General features: G+C 50.6%; 1 protein-coding gene across 3 annotated transcripts; it reads left to right on the top strand.

Annotated features, from left to right (window-relative positions):
- Positions 1–27,648, top strand: DHX30 (DExH-box helicase 30; the record flags this gene model as incomplete). 3 transcript variants are annotated; one of them, XM_079712476.1, is made up of 22 exons in its annotated part: positions 1–25; positions 1,096–1,150; positions 5,791–5,886; positions 7,000–7,028; positions 12,969–13,099; positions 13,730–13,840; positions 19,393–19,694; positions 20,165–20,285; positions 21,032–21,181; positions 23,184–23,336; positions 23,643–24,479; positions 24,725–24,800; positions 24,886–24,990; positions 25,251–25,426; positions 25,624–25,830; positions 25,914–25,995; positions 26,066–26,259; positions 26,372–26,531; positions 26,646–26,803; positions 26,896–26,999; positions 27,077–27,216; positions 27,322–27,648. In XM_079712476.1, the coding sequence occupies 22 exons, from the start codon at positions 1–3 to the stop codon at positions 27,573–27,575; spliced, it is 3,666 nt and encodes a 1,221-aa protein (XP_079568602.1). In that variant the 3' UTR covers positions 27,576–27,648. The 3 variants fall into 3 exon arrangements, with proteins under 3 accessions (XP_079568602.1, XP_079568603.1, XP_079568601.1); XM_079712477.1 differs by lacking the exons at positions 1–25; positions 7,000–7,028 and having other exon boundaries at positions 1,123–1,150; XM_079712475.1 differs by lacking the exons at positions 1–25; positions 1,096–1,150; positions 5,791–5,886; positions 7,000–7,028 and adding an exon at positions 10,935–11,142.
- Positions 27,649–27,943: the final 295 nt, after the last annotated feature.

The following is a 27,943-nucleotide window of genomic DNA, read 5'->3' as shown; positions in this document are numbered from 1 at the left end:
ATGGACCTGAAAGATTCGTCCCCAGGTCAGCCCTCCACCCCCACCTCCCCATGATTTGAGAATGAGAGGGAATAGCAGTCAGGAACAGGAGTGTAGGCCCCATTAGACTCGTAGTAATGTTGGACATCATCATGATTTGCTAAAATGTTGTGTAGATGTTTTTAAACTAATGCCACATAAGATTACTGCACCAACCCAAGAGTACTACAGTATTAGAAACATCTGTAGGGACTTCCCTGGTGGTCCAGTGGTTAAGACTCCGTGCTTCCACTGCAGGGAGCATGGGTTCAATCCTTGGTCGGGTAACTAAGATCCTGCATGCCGCATGGGGCAGCCAAAACAAAACAAAACATACAAACGAACAAAAAAATCTGTAAGTGTGAGTTGGAGTGTTTTTTAAAACAAAATTGTTAAACCAGAGGTGTTACTTATTTGTGTGTGTGTGTGTGTGTGTGTGTGTGTGTGTGTGTTTAAGTCTCAAGGTATATTCCTCAGTTAAATGTACTAATGAGCAAAATGCAGCAAAATTTTTGGCCAGCAGTTGAACCTTAACTTAATATTTGTTATTTCATAGAGACTCCGCCATGAAAAGCTTTTTATTTTGAATCACTCTACAGTTACTCTTTGATACTCTCAGTCAAGTCCCATTCCTAGGGGCTTGACTAGGTTTTATGAAAGCCCAGTACACCAGTTTGTTCATAAGGCAATCATCAGTCCCATTTCCTGACGCCACATGAAAAAAGGGGTCCATGTAGGATTTCATTTCTTCCTACACGTCCCAGGATAACTGCAAGTATTGTGATGAGGTGGAAATATATGTCTCTCACGATGGAATGCATCCCTTTCTGTTTAGCAGGGATCAGGGATTTAGGACAGAGAAAAGAAGAAAGCTCTCAATTAGAAACAGAGACATGTAATTACTTTGTAGTGGAGATGGCCCTTCCATCCTTAAGACTGGGAGCAGTTGGGGCTCATTAGTGAAGAGCTTCATTTTTCTTGTCTTCTGGACAGTGCTGTCTGTGTTATTGAAATCTTCTCTGTGGGTTCCTGGACCATGAATATTAACCATTGTCTCTCGGCCCTCCTTCTTCTTAGGATTCCAGCTTTCCCTCCTGGCCAGAAATGTTCAGCCTGGACTCATTCAGAAAAGGTAAGAATGTAATTGTGCTTGTGGCCTCAGGCCCTTCCTCCCTGTGACAGGCAGCTATGAAGGCTGTGAAGGTCCCTCACCAGTGTGTAGTCCTTGGACGCCCCTCTTTGGATGACTTTCCAAAGTCCTTTCTTAGCCTTCCTCTTGCGTGGTGTTTATAACCCTTGCCACCCCTTGTCTAGGCCTTTGTGTACATTAGCCACCCCTCTCCCTGAATACCCTCTCCTGCATATTCGCTGCTTATTGAAATCCTACTATTTTTCTGGGCCAGTGTTTTACACCATTTCCTCCGTGAGCCATTCTTGATTCTGTCAACCAAAGACCATTTCTCTTCTCTCTGATGTCCTCAGCACCACATCTGTACTTTCTCGTGCTTAGTCTATCTGAATTACTCATTGCATCACTATATTAGGAGCTCCCCACAGCCGGGGCCTGTTGTGCTCTTCTATCATCCATGGTACCTGGCATAGCATTTTGCACACGATAGAACTCAGTAAAAGCTGGTGGAAATGGATTGAGTCATTGTTTTATATTAGTGGTTAGAGAAATTGTGGCAAGTCTTGAAATCAGTACCCTCCAGCAGCTGAGGTGAGAGGATTGCGTAAGCAGTAGCAGAATTGAGACATGGCAGGGTGAGAGGGTAGCATTCAAGGGCTGCTTACAGGAAGAGATATAGGTGGTGAAGACTTGAAGGGGCCAGATCCCAAGAGCATTGTATATCTTAGATAGGAGCAGGACTTTTCTTCTTTAAGGGAATAAAGAGTAAAAGGCCTGTGTCACCTGTATTGAAGCTGACTGTGAGCCTCCTAAGCTGGGCACATTTTACAAATAAATGAGGACCATAACAGGCCATCCTGTTATGGTTCTGACGGATGGTCATATGGCCACAGTTATGGTCATAACTGCTGATGAAAAAGATCCTTCCAGTTGTGTCTCCTCTCCAACTTATGTTCGTAGAGGCCTGGAAAACCTTGGCCAGATGGTGCCCTGTGTAACCCACTGAATGGGGCCAGAAGGAGGCTGGATGTTCCAGGTCTCAGAGCAGCCTCTTCCTGTCTCCCTGTTTGTCTTCAGCCACTCGATCTGTTTACATATTGCATGAAAAAATTAATCTGTCATCCTCGTTGTATTGGTTAACTGTGTCTGAAAAGGGAAACATTGAACTTGAGTTTAGTGTGGATAGCACATTTTGAGCTGAAAATTAAGTACATTTAATTGCTCTGTGTTTATCTCCTCATCAGTGGGCTTTGTTGTCCACCCAGTTGTAAAAGGATGAAGACAGATTCTCTCCTGGTGGGAGAGTCTGAATTAACAGTACTGATTTCATAAAGAGATGGAGAGCCCAATAAAATCACAGTCCTCCTCCTCCCTGTGATAGGGAAATGGTATCAGATGAGAGAGTTTTCAGGGCAAAATTCCTTTCTAGCATTTGTGATTTTGCTTTCTAGGCTGGAAATTGATTTTTTCAAGAGGTTTTCCTTCAGGGGTGACACTGTCAGCACTCAGCTTAGTGGGAGGCAGCAGGACCTCCCTGAGCCAAAGATGCAGACCCAGATGCCTGGTTCACATCTCACTTCTGCCTCTCGCTGGCCAAGGAGGCTTGGGTGGTGCCTGAGCCTCGCTGTGCGTCCTTCCTTACTATTTAAGTGGGCATAGGGTTGCTCCAAGGATCAGATGAGTTACTATGTGTAAAGAGCTTAGAACAGGGCCTGACACCTGGTAAATTCACAAATCCATGGTATTAAGTAGCTTCAGGACATAATAATCGGACAGAGTCTGATTTGGGACCTCGCTTTCCACACAGGTAAATGTTTTGTGTTTCTACCAAGAACCGTTTTATGCTTGAAGGTCTCTGGGAAAACCATTAATCAGAAAGAGTTGCTGATTTGAATATTTTCCTTCAGGCAAACCTGTCTTTTCATGGCTGTAAGGCTGAATGCCTTCTCCTGTCTTATGAATGCTGGTCTCATTTGTGGTTTGCATCATGACCTTGGCAATTGGTCATGGGTGGCCTTGTGACACTTTATTGTTGTATAGGACTTCTTTATCTCTTATGGAGTTTTTATGTATTTCTTTGTTCCTCATGGTGAAATTATGAGCTCCCTAGGGCATTGTGAATCTTGAGAGAAAATTTAACATGGTATAAAGCTTGATTCAGACTGGCTAGGGTTCGAATCTGGTCCCCACTAACACTAACAAGGTGTTAACTTACCTGTTTCCCAGCCCCTGTCTTCAGGGGTATAGTGAAGTTTAGAGATGATATAGGAAAAGCACTTGGCTGTAGTCTGTCCCCAGCCCTTAGCCATGGGTTGGCAGGCCTTTAATAAATGATAGTAGGTTGATCTATTTGGGGTACAGCCCTGTAGTCCATGTTTTTCTGGAGAGTGACAGCCTGGCCTCAACATGCAGTGTGCTGTGTGGCTGCAAAATTGAGCACCTGCTGTGTACAAGCCACTAGGGTGGAGATAGTTGTGTTTCAGAGATGCTTTCTGGCACTCAGGGCTTTACGATCTTAATGGAATGGGCCATTTGATGGTTCTGAAGGTAATGGCCCTAGCAATTCCCTGCAGCGTTGTGGACGGTGGCCCACTGGGTCTTGGGGCTACCATCTTTCCTATTATGTAGTTAAACAGAGCTGCCAACGCCTCCCAACTAGAACACTTGTGTGCCTGGTAAGTTACCTGTTATTGCCTTCGCCAGCATCTTAACACAGGTTTCTTGTCTCTCAGCTGTAATGCCATCAGAATCAGGCCACAAAGAGCGAGCTGAGTCTTTTACAGTCGGCACAAAACTTTGAAAAATACTGTATCAACCATAAGAATGTGCAATTTTTCTCCAGCTCCAGTGGTCAGAAGTGGGCTCAGTGATGTTGTTGTGGAATTGTATCAACCTTCCCCCAGTTACTGAAAATGCTTAATGAAATAAAATAATCATCAAATCATTTATTCTCTTATTTTTCAAGCCAGCATCCTTGGATATGAATGAAGACCTTCCTCAAACAGGAAAGGAGAGGTTGAGCTGGTCATTTACAACCTTAGCTTCAAGGCAAAGCTGGAATTAGTTCCAAGATAACCTTGATCTTAGGCACTTTGTTCCAGAAGTAGCAACATTTCTGCTGTAACAGTACATACGTTTTCTGCAGAATCACACACCTGCAATGTTTTAAGAGGGCTTATGAGAAAAATAGAGTTGAGGCTGTACACCTGCAACTTTATGACCAGAAGATGACAAAAACAGTCATTGGTACCTGGGAAGGAGCTTTGGACCACCAAAGCAGGCAGCTCAGTGTGATGCTACAAGTGTACATTGAGCCTTCTAATGAGAATGGAGCTGGCAGTTGCTGAGACAGCGCAGGTGGAGGTGGAGCTCTGAGCCCGTGGGGCAGCCATTAATGAGTGTGTGCCGCTGGGAATGTGGGGGAAGGGGACCTGAGTGCAAGTACCTGCTTTCCCCTAACGTTTTATTATGAAAAAATTTCAGAAATACTGAAATGTTGAAGAAGTTGTATAGTGACCACCCATGTATCTACCACCTCGATTCCCTACAGGCACTTGATTTTAATTTTTAAAAAATACAGCTGAAGGGGCTTTTTCTTTTCCTGCTGAAAATTTTCATTCCACTCCTGCTTTTTAGTTCCCTTGCCTTAGAAAAATCAGATTTGAACCAAGGGTTCTTATGTTTACTGATATTGTTCCCCCATTTACCAATTGTACATGAGCTAATTTGCATTATAGAAAAGGGCATCATTTTAGCACTACAGGCTGTTGCTCAAGTGTGTAGAGTGTGTCTGACTGTCTCTCCCTGCTCCTCTCCTGCCCCATTTATTATACCAGAACGTGGGGCAGAGAGAGCAGAGAGCTCTTGCACCTTTTCCCCCAGACCAGTGATTATCTGATGTTTTCACCATTTCAGTGCTTTTAAAGACCTTAAACCTTTCTTAGTCATACATTTCCACCTTCCCATGGAACACTCAGTGAGTGTCTTAATTTTAGTTCATGTATATCAAAATTTTGGAACTCCTTAAAAATGTACTTTATGTACCCGCTGATGGGTAGTATTTAGTCTCCAAATGAATGGAAATATTTGGAATAGTAAATCATTAACTTTTAGAAAGAAGGAGAAGTCTGGTAAGGGTGGATCTGATACTGGCTCTTGGGGAGGACACCAGCAGTCAATTAGTCCCTCTCTCACCAGTTCTTAGAGGGAGAGAATAATTTGAGATCTGATGGCTTATCTGGGGAACCCATAGCAGATACAGGGGTAGCTTACGTAAGTGGAGGAAAGATAAGTGGAAGAACCCCAGTGATGTGCATGGTACCATGAGACTGTAGAGAAGCACATGGAATGGGCATTACACTCATGGAGGGTGGCTAAAAGAACAGGGAGAGTTTGAGGGCTTTTTTGAGAGCCAAGAAGGGATCTGTACGAGGCTGTCACGTATCATGTCTGTATAAGACAATGCCTTCTTTCTGTGTGGCATTGGTGGCACTGTTTCTCAGAACCTGTGACTGGCTCCAGATATGGTCCAGCAGCTCTGCTGCCCAGAGCTCCTCACGGGTGCTCTGGGGTGAGTCAATCCAGGTGTCTGTAACTGTGAGGGGTGAGAACATGTCACCCTGATGCCCTTTCTCTTTCCCCAGATCGGGCCCAGCACAGGCAGCGTCAGTGCAAACTTCCCCCACCACGTCTTCCACCCATGTGTGTCAACCCTTCCCCTGGAGGGACCATTTCTCGAGGTAAGGGAGGAGCCATGCCTCAATCACCAGGTTGGTCCAGGGACTCTGGGGAGGCGGGTGGCAGCAGGACCCCGGGTGCCAGGGCCATAGGCCTCTGGAAAGTGGGTGAGGAGTAGTGGGGTTAGCAGAGCTCTCGGAGCCCTCAGGGAGACATCATTTGGAAAGGTCTGGGTTTTTTCATGATGCTTGGCCGCTTGGCTTAGACCCTTCAGTCTCGTCGGGCCTCCTGGTGTGACCAGGAATAAAGCCTAGGCTCAGTCTGGGTGTCTGGCACCAGTGTGGAGAATCAGAGGGCTTGGACCTTCTAGGCAGTCTCTGGCTCAGGTGTCTCAGGAAGTTCAGGGCGCTTGCAGCAGGGCCAGAACAGAGAGCCCAACTCGGCCTAGTGCCCTCCATCTTGGAGGCTTTAGGGATGCCCGACAAATCACTTCCCTATCTCCCCCAGCACCTCAAAGCACTTTACTGACATTAGAATCTGTCTCTCAATCCATTTGGCAAGGTAGGCTCTCCTTTTGATTGGGGAGAATGTCAAAGCTCCCCGACAGGTGACAGCTGACCTCAGATCCCACTGGTACCCAGGGATGGGGCCAGTAATAGGACCCAGGGAAGCATCTCTGCCCGTGAGTGTCTCTTCTCTTCCCTCAAACTTAGATCTTTTCCAGGTCTGCTAAGACCAGTGCTCCTGGCGGCCTCTTGTCCTGACAGCTGCTCTTCCCAACTCCATTGGCCACCTGTTCACACGCCTCCCTCAGTTTTTTAGTGGAAGAACACTATTATAGTTCATAGTCTTTCCCTTATTTGGAGACAGCATGTCCACTTTAGGCTCTGTCTGTAAAGTGCTTTGAAGGTCAAGAGCTCAGGAAGGGTGCGGGGAACACACAGCACCTCAGTTTCTGCAGCACACACTGCTGCCGTGTTCCCATGTGGTTTCTACATGCACTGTCCTCCTGCCGCAGTGGCCCTGACTGTAGACAGCAGTATAGAAATAAGTACTTCTGGCCCCTGTGACCATTTGACTTAGGTATTAAAGAAATGCCACCCCCTACCGTTGCCAAGACAAGAGTTGATTGCCCTTTTTTCTTTCTTTCTTAAAATGCCCTGTAACTCGAAAAGGCTGAACGTTAACATTTCCAACATGGCAGGTGAGTGGCTCTGAGAGTGTCAGATGTGCTTTGGCTAAGCTTAAAGATGGTTAGTTGGGATTAACCAGGCAGCATGGCTAGGCAGTGCCTCCTTGAGCACATGCAGAGGAGAAGGCCGCTGCTCTTGGAAGGGGCAGCTGCTCCCTGTGGGGCAGCCCAACAGGCCTGCACTGTCTTCCCCAGAGGAAGACAGACACCCCTCACCCCCTGCCCCCCAGCCTGATTGTCTCCTTACAGCTCCACCTCCAGAAGGTATCTGGGTATATGCATCTTTGCCTTCTCTTTCTTTTTTAAGCTATAAAGCGTTCTTGCCTCTGTTCCTTTATCACAGAAGCAACAATCTCTTAGTCCACGTGACTCTTGGACCTTTCTGCCATGCTTTCTGATTCCCTGCAGGCTTTGCTGGTACCTCTGTCCAGAAGAAGGAAGTGCAGGGCAGAAACAATGTCTCCGGTGTTCAAATAGGAAAACAATGCTCAGAAAATAGTGGCCACTTAAATAGGTTACAGTGCCCATCAGAGTCAGATTTGGAATTGGAAAAAAATATCACCTCCTTTCCCAGTCTACCCTTCCCTCTACGGCCAACCTCTTACCAAGGCCACATTCCAAAGTAAAGGGTGAATAAATTAAGAAACTTGCCCCCAACCGTCCCCTGCGAATCTTCCCCACCCATGCAGATCTGAGATGTAGAGCAGCTAGAAAGCAACATGGGATAACACGCCTTCTGGCAGGATTCTGGGGACCACAGGACTGGTCCTGTCCTTTCCCTGATATAGACGTATCACCTCTTGGTGTGGTGGTTTACCTCAAGGGACCTTGGGGCTATACATACATGGATGGGAGAGCCTTGAGAATGTGTCGGGTGGTCAGGGTGGCCACCCAGCCCCTGCAGGTCCCCTTACCTTTCTTTTTCTTTTTTCTTTCTTTTTTTTTGTTCCCCTTACCTTTCTCGTTGCCAACCAGGTGGACCATTTCTTGCCATTTTGACCATCCATAAAATGTCTAACTATGATTAAGTTGACAGAACTTTGGCTGAGACGTCTGGTTTTTTCAGCTGTCAGTGGTCCCTCTCACTTTCCCTCCAGAAGTTCTCTGGTCTGCCCAAAGTCCATACTGTCTTGGGCTTCCTCCTGTTGCTTTTTCCTGGGGCCTCCAAAGTTTAGAATACTACAACATCCTCCTGTGTATTCAGAAGATCCTTTAACCTAATTCCATGCTTCTAGATGTCATTGTTTAGCACTTTGAGTACCAGACATTGTGCTTGATCCAGAAGTGATGGCGAGATCTCTGAGCCAGTAAACCCTTCCTTTTTTCAGAACTTCCCTTCTTTTTCACAGGCAGAGGAGTCAACTTTCTCTCCCCAAAGAATGGAGAGTGGAAGAGAAAGCTTAATGTTGGTGGAAAGGAACCAGGGGCATGCCTGAGCCTCTTTAACTTTCTTCAAGGTCCTCTAAAGCAGGAGTCAGCAAGCTTTCTTTAAGGATCGGAGAGTACACATTCCAGGCTTTGCAGGCCATATGGTTTCCCTTGCAGCTACTTAACTCTGCCATTATAGCATGAAAGCAGTAATAGATAATACAGAAACAAGTGAGCAGGGCTATGTTCCAATAAAACTTTATTTTTAAAAACAGGCAGTGGGTGGGTTTGGTCTTCAGGCTACACTTTGGCCACCCCTGCTGTAGACCAATGGGGAGATCACAGAACCAGAATGGTTCCAAGAGCTGGTCTAAGAGTTGCCCTCATTTTACAAAAGGCAATGAGGTTTGCGGAGGTGAAATATATGCTCAAGGTGACACCAGCTGTTAGAACCCAGATGAAGTAAATGAAATAGGAAAAGGGGACAAAGAGCGCCCAGAGAACCAATTAGTCGGTTGGCATCACCTGACCTTTTTTTTAATACATAAAATCTCAAATATCTGTTTGAAATATGTTTTCTAAAATAGAGAAAATAGTATAGTAAATCCCTATGTACCTATCACCTGGCTTGAACAATGAACAGCTCATGGACAATCTTACTTTGTGTGTATCTTTCCACTTTGGCCCCTTTGGAAGCAAATCCATGAAACCATAGCATTTCAGCCTTAGCCTAAGTGGCTGTCAGAGCAGAGTGCTATTCTGAGGGCTTCCTGAAACACCAAGATAGACCCAGGCCCTGCTTTCCAGATGAGGTTTAGGCTGTTGCCTCCTTCAGCTTTCAGACACCATAATTTTCAAAATTTGGCCTCAGCTACTGCTGCCACTCCCAAGCTTGCTGTTTCTGGATTCTTTTGAGGGAATTTGGGCTGCTAACAATCCTTGAAAAGTACTCCTGAAGCTGGGTGGATGCCTTAGGTTTTGGCAAATTAAAGTGCCACTTGGCCAAATTCAAAGCCTTTGTAAATCATGTTCTGCCCCAAGGGTTTTGCCATCCCTATATGGATGATCTGGGTAGGGGTGTTTGACATGGATGGTGATGTCCCTTTGTGACGTCAGACCATTGCTGCCAGGGCCACCTTCCCTTTTTTGCCCTTTCCTGGTTAAAAACCCACTGAGGAGGGAATGGAGGAGCAGGAGTTGAAGCTGCCCCATTTTGCTCTGGGTCTGCTTCTAAGGGACCTGTCCCCTGTTGTCTCAGATCTCAGAGGGCAGAGGCGTCTCTATCAGAGCACTCTGCAAAGCCCCCTTCCAAACATTCCGATTTTATATTAACCACAGCCATACCAAATGAGTAGAGCAAGTTTGTCCTAATTTCCCCCAGTGATAAAATGGCCCAAGGTTCACAGCTGGCACGTGGTAGACTTGGGTCTAAGCCCAAGTGTTATGACTCAAATCCCATGTTCTTGCCATAGGCCAGCAGTTCTGTGTGTGATCCCAGACCAGCAACCTCAGTATTATCTGGAAACTTGTTAAAAATGCAGATCTTGGGCCCTATTCCAGACCTAATGACTAAGAAACTCTGGGGGGGGGGTGGCTCCCAGTAATGTTTTAATAAGCTCTTCATGGGATCATCGGAATCACATCTAGAATTATAAAACAAACAACAAACAGCCCCCCACTGCCAGCTGCACCCCAACTGCACTGCCAACCTCTGACCAAGACCTCCTTCCAAGGGATTGAGACCTTGAGGCCCTTGCTGTCACCGCCGCTGCCCCAACACGCAGATCCAGTCTGATTCCCACCTGACCCAAAACCCTGCTCCTCAGTGCCAGAAGAGGAAGAGGAATGAGCCTGGCCAGAACCCAGGTGTAGTAGTTTGGAAGCAGAATTCCATCTGGCTTTCAAACAAGCATGGAACAGCAGCTTCAGACTTTCACTGCAGGAACAGCTCAATTCTTGGGCACAGTGTCCAAGTTGGGTACTTTACATCTTTGACTCCAGCTCTGGAGAGTAAACCTGGTTTGCTTATGTTCAAGAGGTCTTCTCTGTCCTGGCTCCAGATTCTTCACCAGGTTTACTTTGTAAGCCATTAAATGAGGTGGCTGTGCCCCAGCTTAGCAATGATCGTACGCTCTGCTGGCTGGGAGTGCAGACCAATTTGCAAGGGCATGTGGGAGGTATTTACCCGCAATGGGTAGGACCTAGAGGGAACTTCAAGTTCATTTCCTTGGATGGACATTAAGCTAAGGCCTGTACTATTTCCCAAGAAACCCCACTCTCTCTTCCTGCCTCAGCTTCAGATGACGAGTCTGTGGGTTGGATTTACTGGGGGAGTGATTTCGGCAGGGTTCCAGCCCTGGTCTGGTCGGCCTACCGGTTGACTGGAGCGTGCAGCGCTGGAGGCCCTGGGCTGCGTGGGGCGGGAGCCATCTCGGCTCGGTCCCGGGTCCGCCCATCCGGCAGGGGGAGCGCGGCGCCCGGGCCGCTCGCTCCTGTCCTTCTATCCTGTCCCTGCCGGGCTCCGGAGTCGCGGGGGCGGGCGGGAGCGAGATGGCGGCCGCCAGGAGACTCATGGCGCTGGCCGCCGGCGTCTCTCCGCGCCTGCGGCCGCTGGCTCCCTACACCCCCGGGCCACAGGGACGCCCGTGCGGCCTCTCGACAGGCTGCATCCACCCCGACCGCACGAAGGCGGCCGCTGAGGCTGAGGCGGGGGCGGCCCCCGACGGGCCTGGGGAAGGCGACGGAAGCATGGTGAACGGTGAGGGCAGAGGCAGCCAGGCTGCGACGCCCTTGACTTCGGGGGATAACAGAGCTAGGGGCGCGGGCTGGGGTCGGGCCCTCTCTTGTATGGCTGAGACCGCCATTCAGTGGCGGGCTGGAGCCCTGCAGTTGTAAAGCTCAGTGTGGCTCAGGCCCAAATGGTCCCCAAGCGCGGAGGTTCTGGGACTGGAGCGCTTGCACCTTGCAACAATAGGTGATAGGTGCGTACCACAAGGGAGTTGGGGAAAACAGGTAAACGTCCAGTTCCTGCCAGGTCGGTGGTCAAGGGTTAGAGCATCAAGGTTAAGCACATCCTCGCTGTTGTGAGAAAGGCAAAGAGCTCAAAATACACCTGAGACTTCAGAATCTCGAATAGAGACAGAATGATTGCTCTAGTGGACCCCAGCGCGGTGCCTCCTGAATGGTGCAGGAAATGAAACTGGTAAGAGCATCCCTGCCCATCAAGGATGGACAGAGAGAGCCAGCCTCTGCCCTATAGAGCTGGAGGGGGTACCAGGGCACGTCTGCTGTTATATGTGTGTCTAGTGGGCTACTTAAAGTTGGGTCGTCCTGTGGGATGGAACCCCTTGGAGTCTACTTACATACTGTTTCTCGACTACTCGATTCTCAGTTGCTTTACGAGTTAACATTTAGAGGGAGACAGGGCCAGGCAGACTCCTCCCTCTTGGCCAGTTGACACAGGAGTCTGCTCCAAGGAAATAGCCTCAACCCAGGCAGCAGAGCTACAGCAGAACTCCTGGAGGAGCTTTTTCAAAAAACAGACTTGCCTAACATCATTGCCATTCTCAAGTGCCCTGTGGGGATCAGGGTGGGCAGTGTTGTGAAGAAGCTCCCCAGGTGACTTATGATTGATGCATGCAGGTGCACAGGTGCATATATGTACCCCCTACAAAATTACTTTTTGGAGCTGAATTATAATGCTAGAGACTGGGGGTGGAGAATGAAAAGGCTTCCCATCCCTTCTGCTGGTCTCTGACTCTGCATCTCTTGAAGGTCCACTCTGCATCTCTTGAAGGTCCACTCTGGTGCTTTGGGGCTCTTCCTTTAGTTTTCAGCCACTCTCAGCAGGCTTCTTCATGGTCTAAGTCCTGTGTTTGGCACAAGCTGCTTCTAGGTGGACACCTCACCCATTTGTGCTCTGGGATTGATCCAAAGTGCAATCAACTTCTCACGGTGTTTGATGCATCCTGCCTCCACTTGGTTCACTGCAGTGAACTCCTGGGAGGAATATCTCATGCCCGTGTCTAAGCTAAGGAGGTCTCTAATCAGTGTCCCTACACATAATCTGGCTCTTGGGTGGCCTTTTGCATGGTGTTGAGGTAGAATTGAGGACTGGGGCCTGGTATTCAGACTCCGAAGCCAATCCTCCCTGTTGTGTGTCTGTTATTTTAGGAGGGGCCTTGCATTGTCTTGATCTCCACTGTGTGTGTGTGGTTGATTTTGTTTTTTGTTTAGTGCGTTCTTTCAGACATCAGATTGGTGGGGGGGTTGTTGCCATGTAGGCTTCTGTAGCTGATGTGTTAAGTCGGGAGCTTGGGTGGGGAAGAGGATCCTGGCTGGTTCCCCTCTGTGGTGTGGGGGCGTTGGCCCTTCTCTTTCAGGAGATGATCGTGCATTGGCTCTAGCCCCACTGTCCCCTGTAAACCCTGAAGTCATTCTCCCTCCTTTTTAAGATGCTCCTGGGTGGTTTGGGATCATGAGCCAACATCCTCAGTATCCAGTCCAGGGTTGTCCTGATACACACCCCATGGAGTTTTTAGAAGAAAAAGCACAACTATAATGCTTTTGTTCTTATTCTCTTAGCTTCTAGGGACCTATTAAAAGAGTTTCCACAGCCCAAAAATCTTCTCAACAGTGTGATTGGAAGAGCCCTTGGCATCTCACATGCAAAAGACAAATTGGTCTACGTGCACACAAATGGACCAAAGAAAAAGGTAACTCTGCCGGTGGCAAGGAGACATGTTGGTCTGATTCTCTGGAAGGAGACTGGCTGCTCCTTTCTCAGATTTCTTGTCAGGGAGGCCATAGAGTGGGTTTTCTGAATTGAGAATGGTCAGCAGAGAATCTCAGAGCAAAGCTAAGTCTGGAGAAGAGCCTGGTTTAGGGAAGGGGAACACGGGCAAGTGAAGTGAGATGTTCTCATCTTGTGTAAGATAGGCCTCTATACTGGGCCCTGGATTTGGTCCCTTCCAACTAACTGGAACTGTAGAGGGTTAGAGTTGATGATAATTCCTGCTCCTAGAGCCGTGTAGGTCCTGGGATCCACAGGAAGCATGCAGGCAAACCATTCTGAATGAAAAATTTTAAGGATAAAGATGGGTCCCACCTTGCCCTCTGGCTAGAACATGGCACTTTGAAGAAGCAAAACAGCTTGAGGTGGGACAATGGCTTGAGGGTGGGGGAGTCTGAGCCTTCCAAGGAGTTAATGATGGGATTGGGGTTCTGTCTTGCACTCAGGCCTGCTGCCATGAGGTCTCCAGCTTTGCTGTTGATTCTCCATGTGGTTTGTTATACCTTTGTAGTCTAGAGAGGCAGCGGTCCTGATTCTCTCTTCTCTTCCTCAGAAAGTCACCCTCCACATAAAGTGGCCCAAGAGCGTGGAGGTAGAAGGCTATGGCAGCAAGAAGATCGACGCTGAGAGGCAGGCTGCGGCTGCGGCCTGCCAGCTGTTCAAGGTGACCCTCCCCTAGTGAAAACCATGCAAACCTCCCTCCTGAGAGCTTCCTGAAGTGAGGTCTTTCTGGTGTCAGCTGCACCTAGGTTTAGGTTGGCAGGGTGTTCAACCACTCACCTGTCCTAAGCCCTTCCCACCTTGTGGTTCCTTTTTTGCTTCAGCCAGTGATGGAATAGATTAATATTATTTTCTTGCCACTGTAGTTATCTACTTTCTGTGGTTTCAAAAACCACAGAGAAGAACCCCTTTATGGAGAACACTCCCTCTGTACAGCACCATGGTGAGACTTCTATTTTGGTTTCTGTTTTTCTTTCCCTGTTATTTCATGTATTTAGGTTTTTCCTTGTAGCCACATAGTCCTCTCTTACTTACAACGGAAGAATAATAGTCACTTCTCTCACTTCCCAGTGGTTGGACGTGGGTTGCTTTGAGTTCTTGATTGCGCAGCATTTCTTAGACCTTCATTGTTGTTCCCAGCCTTTCTTTCCATCCCTAATTGGCTCCCTTCATGGCTGTGCCAACCTTGAATCTTCCTCACATTCCTAGGTCTTTGCTCTTGACAAGGACAAAGCTGTATTCCTTCAGCTTCTCTCCCACTCATGGTCTGCAGACCTTCATTGTCACTGCCCCTCCTGGGTCTGAGGAGGCAAGGTTCCTCTTCCTGTCCTGGTCTCCCACACGACCCTTCTCTTTTCTCTGTCCTCTCTGTCTCCTCCATCTTGTCTCCCACGCTTTTATTTAATTTTCAGATCTTTCCTCATCTGATTCTTTTCTGTAAGCATCAAAAATTCTTCAGTGTTGGGGAATTCCCTGGCGGTGCAGTGGTTAGGATGCCACACTTTCACTGCCGAGGGCACAGGTTCGATCCTTGGTTGGGGGAACTAGGATCCCGCAAGCGGTGTGGCACAGCCAAAAAAAATTCTTCAGTGTTCTAACCCCTTCCGCAGGCCCTGCTTCCCTGCACACAGCTCTCCGTGCTTGTGGTTTGCATTCTTTCCACTCCAGCATCATAGCCCATGCCATGGTTGCTGGTTCCCTTCACATCCTCATAGCGCCTGGTGATTGTTGACTGACTGGGGCAGCTTTGCCAGGCTCACCAGCCTCTCCTCAGTCCTTGCTCTGCTTGAATGGTCTGTGGCTTTGGCACTGCGGGGCATCTTTTCCTCAGCCCCTGGGTTATACCTGCTTTCCTTGTCTCTGGGTCACTCCAGGCTTCTCTTCCTCTCCCACTCTCTATAAACATCTCCTTTTTCTGTACTCCTTCTGCCTGGGGAAACCTTCTCTCTCAGAAATTCAACCATCCTTTCTGTGTTGAATGTCTTGGAAACCGCCGTCTCCCTTAGAGCACCTCTACCTCAGGGGTTCTCAATTTCAGGGGGATTTTGCCCCCCAGAGGACATTTGGTAATGTCTAGAGACATTTTTGGCGGCCACAAGGAGAAGAGTGCTACCTGGTATGATGCCAGGGATGCTGCTAAACGTCCCACGATGCACAGGCCAGCGCCTCACAGCAAAGAATTATCTGGTCCAAAATGTCTCTAGTGCCGAGGGTGAGGATGCTTTTCTGCCTGGATGTAGAAGTCACTTTAAACCAAGACCATGTGCAGCAAGTTGTGATCACATTCCTCCCCAGCCCGTTCTCTGTTCTCTATCTATGCTCATAGCCTTTTTTGTTTGTATGTTTGTTTAATTGTGGTAAAATACACAAAATATAAAATTTAGCATCTTAGCCACTTTTAAGTGTACAGTTCAGCATTAAGTGCAGCCACGTTGTTGAGCACCCAGTCTCTAGAACTTCTTCATCTTGGAAAACTGAATCTCTATACCCAGTAAACAACTCCCCATCCTCCCTTCCCCCCAGCCCCTGGCAACCACCATTCTACTTTCTATTTCTGCGAATTTGACTACTCGTCACATAAGTGAAATCACACAGTGTCCTTTTGTGACTGGTTTATGTCACTTAGCATAACGTCCTCAAGGTTCATTCATGTTGTAGCAAGTGTCAGAGTTTCTCTCTTTGTAAAGGCCGATAATATTCAATTGTATGTATATATCACATTTTGTTTATCCATTCATCCATTGATGGACTCTTGGGTCCACTTTTTGGCCATTGTGAAATAAGGCTGCAGTGAAAAAATATCTCTTCAAGACCCTGCTTTTAATCCCCAGAATTGGAATTACTAGATCATATGGTAATTCTATTCTTAATTTTTTGAGGAACTGCCACACTGTTTCCATAGTGTACTATTATACATTCCCACCAACAGTGCACAAGTGTTCTAATTTCTCCACAGCCTCACTAACACTTGTTATTTTCTTTCATTTTATTTATTTATTTTATAGTAGTCATCCTAATGGGTATGAGGTGGTATCTCATTGTGGTTTTGATTTGCATTTCCCTAATGATTAGTGATGTTGAGCATCTTTTCTTGTGCTTATTGGCCATTTATGTATCTTCTTTGTAGAAATGTCTTTTTAAGTCCTTTGCCCATTTTTTAGTCAAATCTTTTTGTTGTTGAGTTATGGGAGTTCTTTATATATTCTGGAGTGTGTAGCCCATTCATTCCTCAATATTTGTACTCAAATTTGTTCAGCTTTTTTCCTCCCAAACTAGATGTGTTTCTTAAGCATTGCCCTCAGGCTTGTTGTGAGGTGCTGGCAGCACAGAGGTGACTGAAGGTGCTCTTGGGGCAGCCACAGCCCAGAGAGGAAGCACCCATATGAGGGGAGAGGTGCACCTCAGCCTCCTGAATAAAGCAGGCTATTCTTGAAGAGTGAGTAGAAGTTTTCCAGGGACAGGGATGGAGAGGGCACTCCAGATAGAGGGCACAGAGGCATGGAACCAGGGTGCACGCGAGCAACTAGAGGATTGTGAACATGGGTCTGAGTGCTTGGCGATGGTGCGAACAGGTGGGCAGGAGCCAGAACATCAAGCCCTTAGGTGTCTCAGGTAGGAGTCTTGATTGATCCTGTGGATTCTAGGTCTGCTGACTGATGGTAATTGGTGGAATGACACAGCTGAGTTTGCCTTTAGGAATAGTCCCCAAAAGCAGTGGGGTCAGGCAAGACCAGAGATGGGGGCACAGGATAGGTGAGAATGCCAGTAGCAGCAGTGCAGGAGCTTTCTTCTGGGGATATTAAAGAGCTGGAAAAGACAGTGACTGGTCAGATGGAGGAGGGAGGAAGAGCGGGTTGGTGGGGAAGCATGAGCCAGCATGGGGAGCCCTGGAAGGGAAGCGGGTTGGGTGGGTGTTCATCATCAGGAACACCTCATGGCCTTGGGGGGCGGGTGTGAGTGGGAGGCAGGGAGGTAAAGCATGCTGGCGTCCTGGGGAAGGCCAAGGGGGAGGGTGCTGTATGTGTTTTCTGTATAATCAGATCGTCCTTGTAAGCAGGCGGTGACGTGACGCAGAAGCGTGGAGGCTGAGCCTTGGGCCAGGCACCCGTACTGCCCTGCCCTGAGTGACTGTGCTTTCATGCGTGTGGATGTGTGTGGCGTGCCCTTTTCACATTCTCTGTCACAGAATCCTACTGTTCTCATGCATCTGTGCTTCCACACAGATTTGACAATTTGTCAAGTGCCCAAAAAGTCTGTCCAGACTTTGATTGGAGTTATGTTACATGGGTTAATTTAGGAGGCTTTTGTCTCTTTACGCAAAAAAGTTTCATCATCAGGAATTCCCATATTTTGTGTCCTTTTACCAAGTTTTATACTTTTAAAAAATATGTAAATCTATTCCTTTAAGTTCATTTTAGGTAGGCTATGGTTATTGTTGCTGTTGTGAATAGAATTTTCCTGATTACATTTTTTTTTTTTTTTAGATTTTTTTGATGTGGACCATTTTTAATGTCTTTATTGAATTTGTTACAATATTGCTTCTGTTTTATGTTTTGGTTTTTTGGCTGCGAGGCATGTGGGATCTTAGCTCCCCGACCAGGGATCAAACCCACATCCCCTGCATTGGAAGGCGAAGTCTTAACCACTGGACCTCCAGGGAAGTCCCTTCCTGATTACTTTTTTTTTTTTAACATCTTTATTGGAGTATAATTGCTTTACAATGTTGTGTTAGTTTCTGCTGTATAACAAAGTGAATCAGCTATATGTATACATATATCCCCGTATCTCCTCCCTCTTGTGTTTCCCTTCGACCCTCCCTATCCCACCACTCTAGGTGGACACAAAGCACCGAGCTGATCTCCCTGTGCTATGTGGCTGCTTCCCACTAGCTACCTGATTACATTTTAAATTTTAGTTGGTTCAAAAAAAAAAAAATTACAGTTGGTTCTTTCAGAAATCTGAGGAGAGAGTTGTTGTTGTTTTTTAAAGATTTAATTTTATTTATTTTTGGCTGTGTTGTGTCTTCGTTGCTGCACGCGGGCTTTCTCTAGTTGTGACGAGCAGGGGCTACTCTTTGTTGCAGTGCATGGGCTTCTTGTGGTGGCTTCTCTTGTTGCGGAGCACGGGCTCTAGGTGTGCGGGCTTCAGTAGTTGTAGCACATGGGCTCAGTAGTTGTGGGTCTTGGGCTCTAGAGCGCCGGCTCAGTAGTTGTGGCTCATGGGCTTATTTGCTCCGCGGCATGTAGGATCTTCCCAGACCAGGGATCGAACGCGTGTCCCCTGCATTGGCAGGCGGATTCTTAACCACTGAGCCACCAGGGAAGTCCCTGAGGAGAGAGTTTTAAGAAGCGAGTGGTCACTCCTCAGCTTGTTACAAGTCAGTTGTGGCTGAAGCCGCACTGTGGCGCGGTGCCTGGATTCTGGCGCCTGCCGTCCACTGTCACATGGCTGTAATGTCTGAAACCCTCTTGATGCGCCTGGCTTACCCATGTTGTCTTTACCACTCCCAACTTGAATTTCTTGACCTTATGCTCTATTCACGTGCTACTCCTGTTCTAGCTTCTTGCCTATTTTTTTGTTCTTTAGACTCTGTTTTTCTGCATTTTTCTCCTCCCTCTTAGATTCTGAGCTTCTTGAGGGCAGAGACCAGGTCTCATCCCTCCTGATGGTGCCCAGGGTGGCAAGCATGTTGCTTTGTACATGCTAGAGACTCGGCAAATGTCTTATTTGATTTTCTCTAGAAAAGAATGAAACTGTAATATATTTTAAAATAATATTTTTGTATAATTGGCTTTAAAAACGTTTGGTGTGATTTCTAGAGTATGTTCCCAGCATAGGATTCTTGTGTCAGAGGTATATCTGTTTTATGGTGTAGACGACATATTTCCTAATTGCTACACTCACTGAAGCTTTCTAGATCACTTTGTGAATGCATCTGCTTCCTGTTGCCCTGTGGGGTTTTTCTTTGTTTTGTTTTGTTCCTTTGGTCTTTTGTCTTAATAGCTGTAAGAATTTACCTTGTCACTTTCATCTGTTGAAGCTAGACATGTTAAGTGCTCTCTCTGTGCCCAGTTCTGGACTAGGGCCTGAGGTGAGTAGACAGGTGAAAAAGCATGGCTCCCACACATGAGGGACTTATGGTGTAACTGGGCAGGTTCCGAGCAGCCTGAGGTGTGAGGGTGGTTTGGGCCCTCACAACGCCCCTTTTTTCCCCAGGGCTGGGGTCTGCTGGGTCCCCGGAATGAGCTGTTTGATGCAGCCAAATACCGCGTGCTAGCTGATCGCTTTGGCTCTCCGGCTGACAGCTGGTGGCGCCCAGAACCCACCATGCCACCTACTTCCTGGCGGCAGCTGAATCCTGAGAGCATCCGACCAGGGGGACCTGGGGGCCTATCCCGCTCCTTGGGCCGGGAGGAAGAGGAGGATGAGGAGGAAGAGCTAGAAGAGGGGACCATTGATGTCACTGAATTTCTGTCTATGGCCCAGCAGGACTCCCACACCCCACTCAGGGATTCGAGGTACAGCCAGGGGCAGGGAATACAGGGGAAGCTGGCTGCACCTTGACATGGGGTGGGGCGTGTTCCCAGGGAGTCTTCTCTGAGATGGGAGGGCCCCTGCCCCACATCTCAGTCCGTGTCTCTGTTATTCATTGGTACATCTACCTGTTCTTGGGGAAAGCCACTTGTGGCCATGTACTGTATGGCTGGGCTTTTGTGAAGCAGCAGCACGGACCCTCTCTCCAGCTCACACTTGGGTCCTTCAGAGGCCCAGTAACTACTCTGCCTGCCCCCTGCCGCTACCCTCCTATCTGTTTGGGGGAACTGAGGGAGTGCCAGGTGTGCTTTGTGTCTGTGAGAGGATCACAGGCCAAGTGGAAATGCCCCAGCTTCCTGCAACTATGCAGTATCCTAGCCCCTGGGTCTCAGAGCAGGTGAAATTGGCCCAGGAAGAGAGAGTGCTTTTTCACCTAAACTTTCGGTCCTCCCAGGGGGGGTTCCTTTGAAATGACAGATGACGACAGTGCTATTAGGGCTCTGACCCAGTTTCCGCTTCCCAAGAACCTTCTGGCCAAGGTGATTCAGATAGCGACATCGTCCTCCACAGCCAAGGTGAGCTGGGTCTCCTATAAGTATGTGTGACTGGGGAGCTGGCTTGGTCAAGTCTGGTTTTCCTCCAGACCAGGTGGGAGGGAGACTACAGGTGTATGGGAGGGCCGAAGATGCCCATTTTCCAAGCCCAGCCTGGGTCAGCTGGGGGAACTCCGGGTCCTTGGAGGGTTGAAGCAGCAGGGACAGATTGGAAGTCAGAACACTGGAGCACAGGGAGGGGGCTGGGGACTGTAGAAGTGGAAGACCTATATCTGTTCAAGGGTTGCGGGCAGGAAAGGAGGGTTTGGGGAGGGGGTGGCTGACTTGCTGAGGTTTTCATCTTTGTTGTCAGGCTGAGGGGCTTTGGTTAAGCACAGCTTCTCTCCAGGTACAAGGCCTTTTTGATCCCCCGGGATGTGCTTGGTTCTTAGCTTGTGTTGACAGCTTCACCCCGCAGCTGCCATCACACCTGTTTGCTTTGAAAGTGCTGAGAGGACAGTGGGCTAGGAGGGCAGGTAGTGGCATTGCCCAGATGCCGTTTCCTGCTGTGAAATCGTGGTACCACAGGAGAAGCAAGGCCAGGATCCGGGAGCTGCAGCCCCACAGAGCTGGCTTCTGCCTGTCCAGTGGCACTTCTTTTGTGGCTGATGCTTGGTACCTGCTCAGATGGGGGTTAAATCCATCTCTGTATCCCTTGGCATTCTGAGAACTCCTGGATGTTTTCATTCCCTGCCTTTTTGTAACCATCTCTCTTGCCCTTTGTGTAGAACCTCATGCAGTTCCATACTGTGGGCACCAAGACCAAGCTATCCACCCTCACCCTACTCTGGCCCTGTCCCATGACCTTTGTCGCCAAAGGGCGTCGCAAAGCAGAGGCAGAGAATAAGGCGGCAGCCCTGGCTTGTAAGAAACTGAAGGTGAGTGCAAGGTCCTTAGTGTGATGCATGAGATGTCTTGGAGCTCTCTGCTACCCTTGGCAAATGGTCCACTTTTCCAGGAAATGAAATCTACCACTGCCAGGCTTTTGGCCTGGGCACATAAGTATCTGGTGTCCCAGCCTTGCTTGTCAGGCTGTGGGGTGCTGTTTCCAGGGCTTCTCGACAGTCCCTGTGGAGGTGCTTTGCCCATGAGCTCAGCCGTTTCAGCACTGTTGGCTGGAACCTGGGTGAAGCCAGGAGGAGACATGCTCATCATTCTCAATGGTATGGAGCTGGAGAAATGATGTCTCTGTTGAGGGACAGACTTGGTATCTAGAAAGATCTTGATAACTTGGGCTTTGTGGCCAAAACAAACCATGCGACGTTCATCTAGGATGAATATTGAAGGGATCAACATCCAGGTGAAGGCAGTGGGGCTTACAGCTAGCAGTCATTTTGAAGTGGCTTTGGAGGTCAGCTGATAGCCCAGTTGTGGGAGTTACCTGAACCCGTGGGGGTCTGGTTTGCAGAATAAGAGAGGAAGGAGCCCCTGTTTACTCTGAATGGTCGGATATACCTTTGGTGTACATTTGGCTCTGGGAACTGAATTTTAGATAGAGCTGATAGTGAGGGGTAACAAGATCCTGGAGAACTGAAGAGGGATGGGCTCAGGTAAGTGGTGAGAGGGAATGGATGTGTCATTACCTGTGGCTCAAGAGGACAGAACTAGGGCTAATTGGGAGAACTTTGAGGAAGCCTGAATTTTAATTTGATAGACAAAAACAGTGATGAACTTGTTCCCAAGAACTCTTGTTTTAGGAGGGTATTTCCACTGTCCTGGGAGCATTTAATTCAAATTTGTGAAAACTAACGTTGGAATAAGATTGCACCTGTCACCATTGTTCAATCTGCTAAAGTCTGCATTTGCCCCCAAAAAATCACTTTTCGTTGACTGATTTTATGAAGCAACCGTTACAGATTGAAACTGAAAAATAAATGCATTGACAAAAAACAAAAACAAACAGACAAAAAAGTGATGAGAAGAAGACCCTCAGCATGTTAGAGGCCTGTCTCAGGAAGGAGCAAGCTTCTAGGTGGCAGCAGTGTTCTGAGAGCAGCTGACTGCCCCCGGTCAGAGAGGCTGTAGGTAAATTCTCACAGTCCCAGGAAAGGACAGAGGCCTCCCCTGCAGCAAGGTGGCCCGGTTGGCACCTCTTCTGTTCTGGCACGAGGAGGCGGGGGAGGCGGATTGGTCCCTGTGCAGGTAGACTTCTTAAAGGAGGGAGTGTTTGCTCTGGGTTTTGGAGGGTGTGCGGAATCCGGACATGACAGACTATAGGGGAAAATGACTGGTTTTCCACATTTGCCCAATGTGTTGGAATGCTTTGTCTTATTTCTGGTGGGGTGGCTTTGGGCATATAGGGAAATAAAACAGAGTTTCCCTTCCAGTGGTTTATTTTATCAAGTTGCATAAGTAGGTATTTCTGGGAACTTGCATGTACGTTTGTACGGTGGACTGGGTGTCATGCAGAGACAGGTGGAGGTGTGGCAGCTGGACGTGAAATGTGTCAGGGATGGCTGGGGTGGGTGGGCAGTGAAGGCACAGGAGCCTGCGACTGGGTTCCGGGGTGGCTCAGGGCCTGGCCTGCCTGTCTCAGGTGGGGATTCATGGAGGTGAGCCTGGGCTGCTGTGGGGACTCCGGCTGCTCAGGAGAGGATTCTTTGTGGCGCCCGTCTGCATGGGTGGGGGCTGTAACACTCAGACACTCCAGTTCTGGTTTTGCTTGAATCATTTTTAACAATTTTTTTTTTTTTTTTTTTTTTTGGTGGAGACCTAACATTTTCCTGGTTCCTAATTTCTCCCTCTTGCACCATATCGGCCCAAACCCAAAAATGTCTTAGAAAAGAGGTTGCTCTGCACGACTTCTCTCAAGCTCCTGAGCAGGTCTGGGTCAGTTCTGGAGAGATAGGCATAGACCAGCCGCCCGTGTCCCCTCTGCAGAGCCTGGGCCTGGTGGACCGGAACAACGAGCCGCTCACCCACGCCATGTATAACCTGGCCTCCTTGCGCGAGCTGGGTGAGACCCAGCGCCGGCCGTGTACCATCCAGGTGCCTGAACCCATCCTCCGCAAGATAGAGACCTTCCTGAACCACGTAAGAGAATCCCCACATTCCTCCTCACCTGCCCGCCTTCATCTACCCAGACCAAAAGCTTTCACCTGCAGCAGGTGGTAGTGACTCCCCGCTTTCCCCACTGGGGATGGAGCCTGGGCGCACCCTTGCCCTGAGCAGTCCTGTCTTGCCCACAAGGGTCCCAGGGCAGTTGAGGACTGAGTCCTGCCCAGCGGGTGGGCCATAGCTTCTGGCCAAGGTGAATTATGTGGAGGGGCTGGCTGGCTGTGGGTAAATGAGAAGAAGGTATTTCTCTTCACCATTTTGTTTGCCTCTCCCGTCCCCCAGTACCCCATGGACAGTTCATGGATCTCCCCAGAGCTCCGGCTGCAGAGTGATGACATCTTGCCCTTGGGCAAGGACTCGGGGCCGCTGGGTGACCCTATCACAGGCAAGCCCTACGTGCCCCTGTCAGAAACAGAGGAGCTGCGTCTGAGCCAGAGCCTGCTGGAGCTGTGGCGGCGGCGAGGGCCGGTCTGGCAGGAGGCCCCCCAGCTCCCTGTGGACCCTCATCGGGACACCATCCTCAGTGCCATCGAGCAGCACCCGGTGGTGGTCATCGCCGGGGACACGGGCTGTGGGAAGACCACGCGCATCCCCCAGCTGCTGCTGGAGCGCTACGTGACCGAGGGCCGAGGTGCTCGCTGCAACGTGATCATCACTCAGCCGCGCCGCATCTCGGCTGTGTCCGTGGCACAGCGGGTCAGCCACGAACTGGGCCCCTCCCTGCGCCGGAACGTGGGCTTCCAGGTGCGGTTGGAAAGCAAGCCTCCAGCCCGAGGCGGGGCTCTGCTCTTCTGTACAGTGGGCATCCTGCTACGGAAGCTGCAGAGCAACCCCAGCCTGGAGGGTGTGAGCCACGTCATCGTGGACGAGGTGCACGAGCGGGACGTGAACACGGACTTCCTGCTGATTCTGCTCAAGGGCCTGCAGCGGCTCAACCCGGCCCTGCGGCTGGTGCTCATGAGTGCCACAGGCGATAATGAGCGTTTCTCCCGCTACTTTGGTGGCTGCCCTGTCATCAAGGTGCCCGGCTTCATGTACCCTGTCAAGGAGCACTACCTGGAGGATATCCTGGCCAAGCTGGGCAAGCACCAGTACCCACACCGGCATCGGCACCACGAGGTGAGGGGATACGCCCGCCCCGTCCTGCCCACAGCTCCTGGGCTTTTCTCCATGGATTCCCCTCCTCCTTCCCAAGCCTTGGTTTCCTTGCTAGAAATGGGAATGATCAGGCCTGCTTGACAAGGGTGTGGTGAGGGTTGGAGGTGATGTGTCACGTGCCTTGACCTCACCGAGTCACGGTGGCCGTGTCCTGTGCACGACCCCTGGCCCCGGGGCTGTGACTGGCCTCTCTTCCCCCACCCCAGTCTGAGGATGAATGTGCTCTCGATTTGGACCTCGTGACTGATCTGGTTCTGCACATTGATGCCCGCGGGGAACCAGGTGGGTGCTTTCTCCTCTGCCCCGTGCCCACCCTGCTCTCCATCTGCCGGGAGCCACTAGCTCACACCTGCAGGGCCTTTTACAGGTGGGATCCTCTGCTTCCTGCCTGGGTGGCAGGAGATCAAAGGAGTGCAGCAACGCCTCCAGGAGGCCCTGGGCATGCATGAGAGCAAGTACCTCATCCTGCCAGGTGAGAGCATGTGTGCAAGGATGGTGGCCCCTGACACCAGGCTTGCCCTCTGTCCTGGGGAGTGACTCACCTGGGCTCAGGGCTTTGGGTTTCTTAACAGGCTGCACTACTTCTTTGCTGGCTCTGTGACCTCTACTGGGCATATTACTGATCTGTACTTCAGTTTCATCAAAATAGGGTCAAAATCCTTGCCTGCCCTCATATGGGGAGGTTTTGGCCAGAGCAGTGCCCGTAACCAGTGTGTTCTTGCTGCCTGCCAGTGCACTCCAACATCCCCATGATGGACCAGAAGGCCATATTCCAGCAGCCTCCCGTTGGGGTGCGCAAGATTGTCTTGGCTACCAACATTGCTGAGACCTCCATCACAATCAATGACATTGTGCACGTGGTGGACAGCGGTCTGCACAAGGAGGAACGCTACGACCTGAAGACCAAGGTGGCACCCATCTCCTGGCCCCGCCCCAGCCCAGATCTACCCTGGGCCTGTGTGTCTGGAGAAGGCCACACCTGTGGGATCTCAGTGTCCCTGCTGTGGGGGGCAGTTGAGGAGCTGAGTGAGGTGAAGGCCAGGCGCAGGGGAGCATGAAGGAAGGCGTGTGGTCTGTGTGGCTGCTCACCTGCCCCCTCCCCCAGGTGTCCTGCCTGGAGACCGTGTGGGTGTCACGAGCCAACGTGATCCAGCGCCGGGGCCGGGCGGGCCGCTGCCAGTCAGGCTTTGCCTATCACCTTTTCCCACGGAGCCGGCTGGAGAAGATGGCCCCTTTCCAGGTGCCGGAGATCCTGCGCACGCCCCTTGAGAACCTGGTGCTGCAAGCCAAGATCCACATGCCAGAGAAAACGGTGTGGCGGAGGTGGGCGGGGTGGGCCCTGGGAACATGCAGGTGGGGTGCGGGCTAACAGGCTCTGCCTCGTTCGTGCTGTAGGCAGTGGAGTTCCTCTCCAAGGCCGTGGACAGTCCAAACATCAAGGCGGTGGACGAGGCCGTGATCTTGCTCCAGGAGATCGGTGAGTGGGGCCGGGCTGGGCTGGGCTGCGGAATGGCTGTCAGGGGCGGGACTGACAGCTGAGCTTGCAGGGGTGCTGGACCAGCGGGAGTACCTGACCACTCTGGGGCAGCGCCTGGCCCACATCTCCACTGACCCACGGCTGGCCAAGGCCATAGTGTTGGCTGCCATCTTCCGTTGCCTGCACCCACTGCTAGTGGTCGTTTCCTGCCTCACCCGGGACCCCTTCAGCAGCAGCCTGCAGAACCGGGCGGAGGTGGACAAGGTCAGACCCAGTGCCTTTGCGTGGTCCTCTGCTCTCCCTTCCGGCCCTCCGGTCCCGAGGTGGCTTCCTCTGGTCCCTGCCCTCTGACCCTGGCACCCTCCTCCCCTCCCAGGTGAAGGCACTGTTGAGCCACGACAGTGGCAGTGACCACCTGGCGTTCGTGCGGGCTGTGTCCGGCTGGGAGGAGGTGCTGCGCTGGCAGGACCGCAGCTCTCGAGAGAACTACCTGGAGGAAAACCTGCTCTATGCGCCCAGCCTGCGCTTCATCCACGGTCAGCGGGTCCCGAGCTGCCCTGAGCCCCTCCACCCTTCCCACTCGCACTGGGCCGGTGCACCGTGAGCTGTGAACCAGGGGCCCTAGGTTCACCCTGACTTTGCCTCCCCAGGACTCATCAAGCAGTTCTCAGAGAACATTTATGAGGCTTTCCTGGTGGGGAAGCCCTCGGACTGCACCCTGGCCTCTGCCCAGTGCAACGAGTACAGTGAGGAGGAGGAGCTGGTGAAGGGTGTGCTGATGGCGGGTCTCTACCCCAACCTCATCCAGGTGCTGCCCTGGGGAGGGGGCCCCAGGCCACGACCTCTCCTTCCATCCCAGCTCCTTGCTCAACCCACCCACTTTCTCCTTCATCGTTGCAGGTGAGGCAGGGCAAGGTGACCCGGCAGGGCAAGTTCAAGCCCAACAGTGTCACGTATAGGACCAAATCCGGCAACATCTTGCTGCACAAGTCGACCATTAACAGGTGGAGGAACTGTCAGGCTGGGGCGGGGCAGCTCGGGTGGTTCAGCAGGGGGCCTCACCCAGCTCTTCGTTCCCTAGGGAGGCCACACGGCTACGGAGCCGATGGCTGACGTATTTCATGGCTGTCAAGTCCAACGGCAGCGTCTTTGTCCGGGACTCCTCCCAGGTGCACCCACTAGCTGTGCTGCTACTGACCGACGGGGACGTCCACATCCGTGGTGGGTACCTGCACACCTCCCGCCCCGCCGCTCCTCCTGCTGCTCTGTCTCCTCAGGGGTCCGGCCTCACTCACCCGGGCTCCCCGCGTCTCTCCCTTCCTCCAGATGATGGGCGCCGGGCCACCATCTCCCTTAGTGACAGCGACCTGCTGCGGCTGGAGGGCGACTCACGCACCGTGCGGCTGCTGCGGGAGCTGCGCCGGGCCCTGGGCCGCATGGTGGAGCGGAGCCTGCGCAGCGAGCTGGCTGCACTGCCGCCCTGCGTGCAGGAGGAGCACGGGCAGCTGCTTGCGCTGCTGGCGGAGCTGCTGCGCGGGCCCTGTGGCAGCTTTGACGTGCGCAAGACAGCTGACGACTAAGCCCTGTCTCCGCTGGGGCCATGTACAGAGTGCAAATGTTTATTTAAAATAAAGTTCTATTTATCCCTTGTGAGCATCGCTATCCGCTGGGGCTCCCCAAACCAAGAGGAAGAGTGAAGGCTCAGAAGGGAGGGCCCCAAAGTCTTAGGAGAGCAAGGGGCTTAGAACCCAGCCCTCAGGAGCTTGAACCACTCATGCGGGTTCTTGGCTTGTGCTGCTTGGCTCAGTCTAGTTGTCTTTGTCACAGCCGCGGTGGGAGGCAGTGTCCTTGCGTGTGCGGCAGGGCCCGCAGCGTGGATCCTCTCTGGCTGGCTGCCACCTGCTAACCCAGGCAAACGGGGGAGGGAAAGTTCCACAAGCAGCCTTAA

The sequence above is a fragment of the Hyperoodon ampullatus genome (genome assembly GCF_949752795.1).
Source record: "Hyperoodon ampullatus genome assembly, chromosome: 10".
Lineage (NCBI taxonomy): Eukaryota > Metazoa > Chordata > Mammalia > Artiodactyla > Ziphiidae > Hyperoodon > Hyperoodon ampullatus.
The sequence above is the reverse complement of the archived record's forward strand: the minus strand, read 5'-3'. Positions and strand labels throughout refer to the sequence as shown.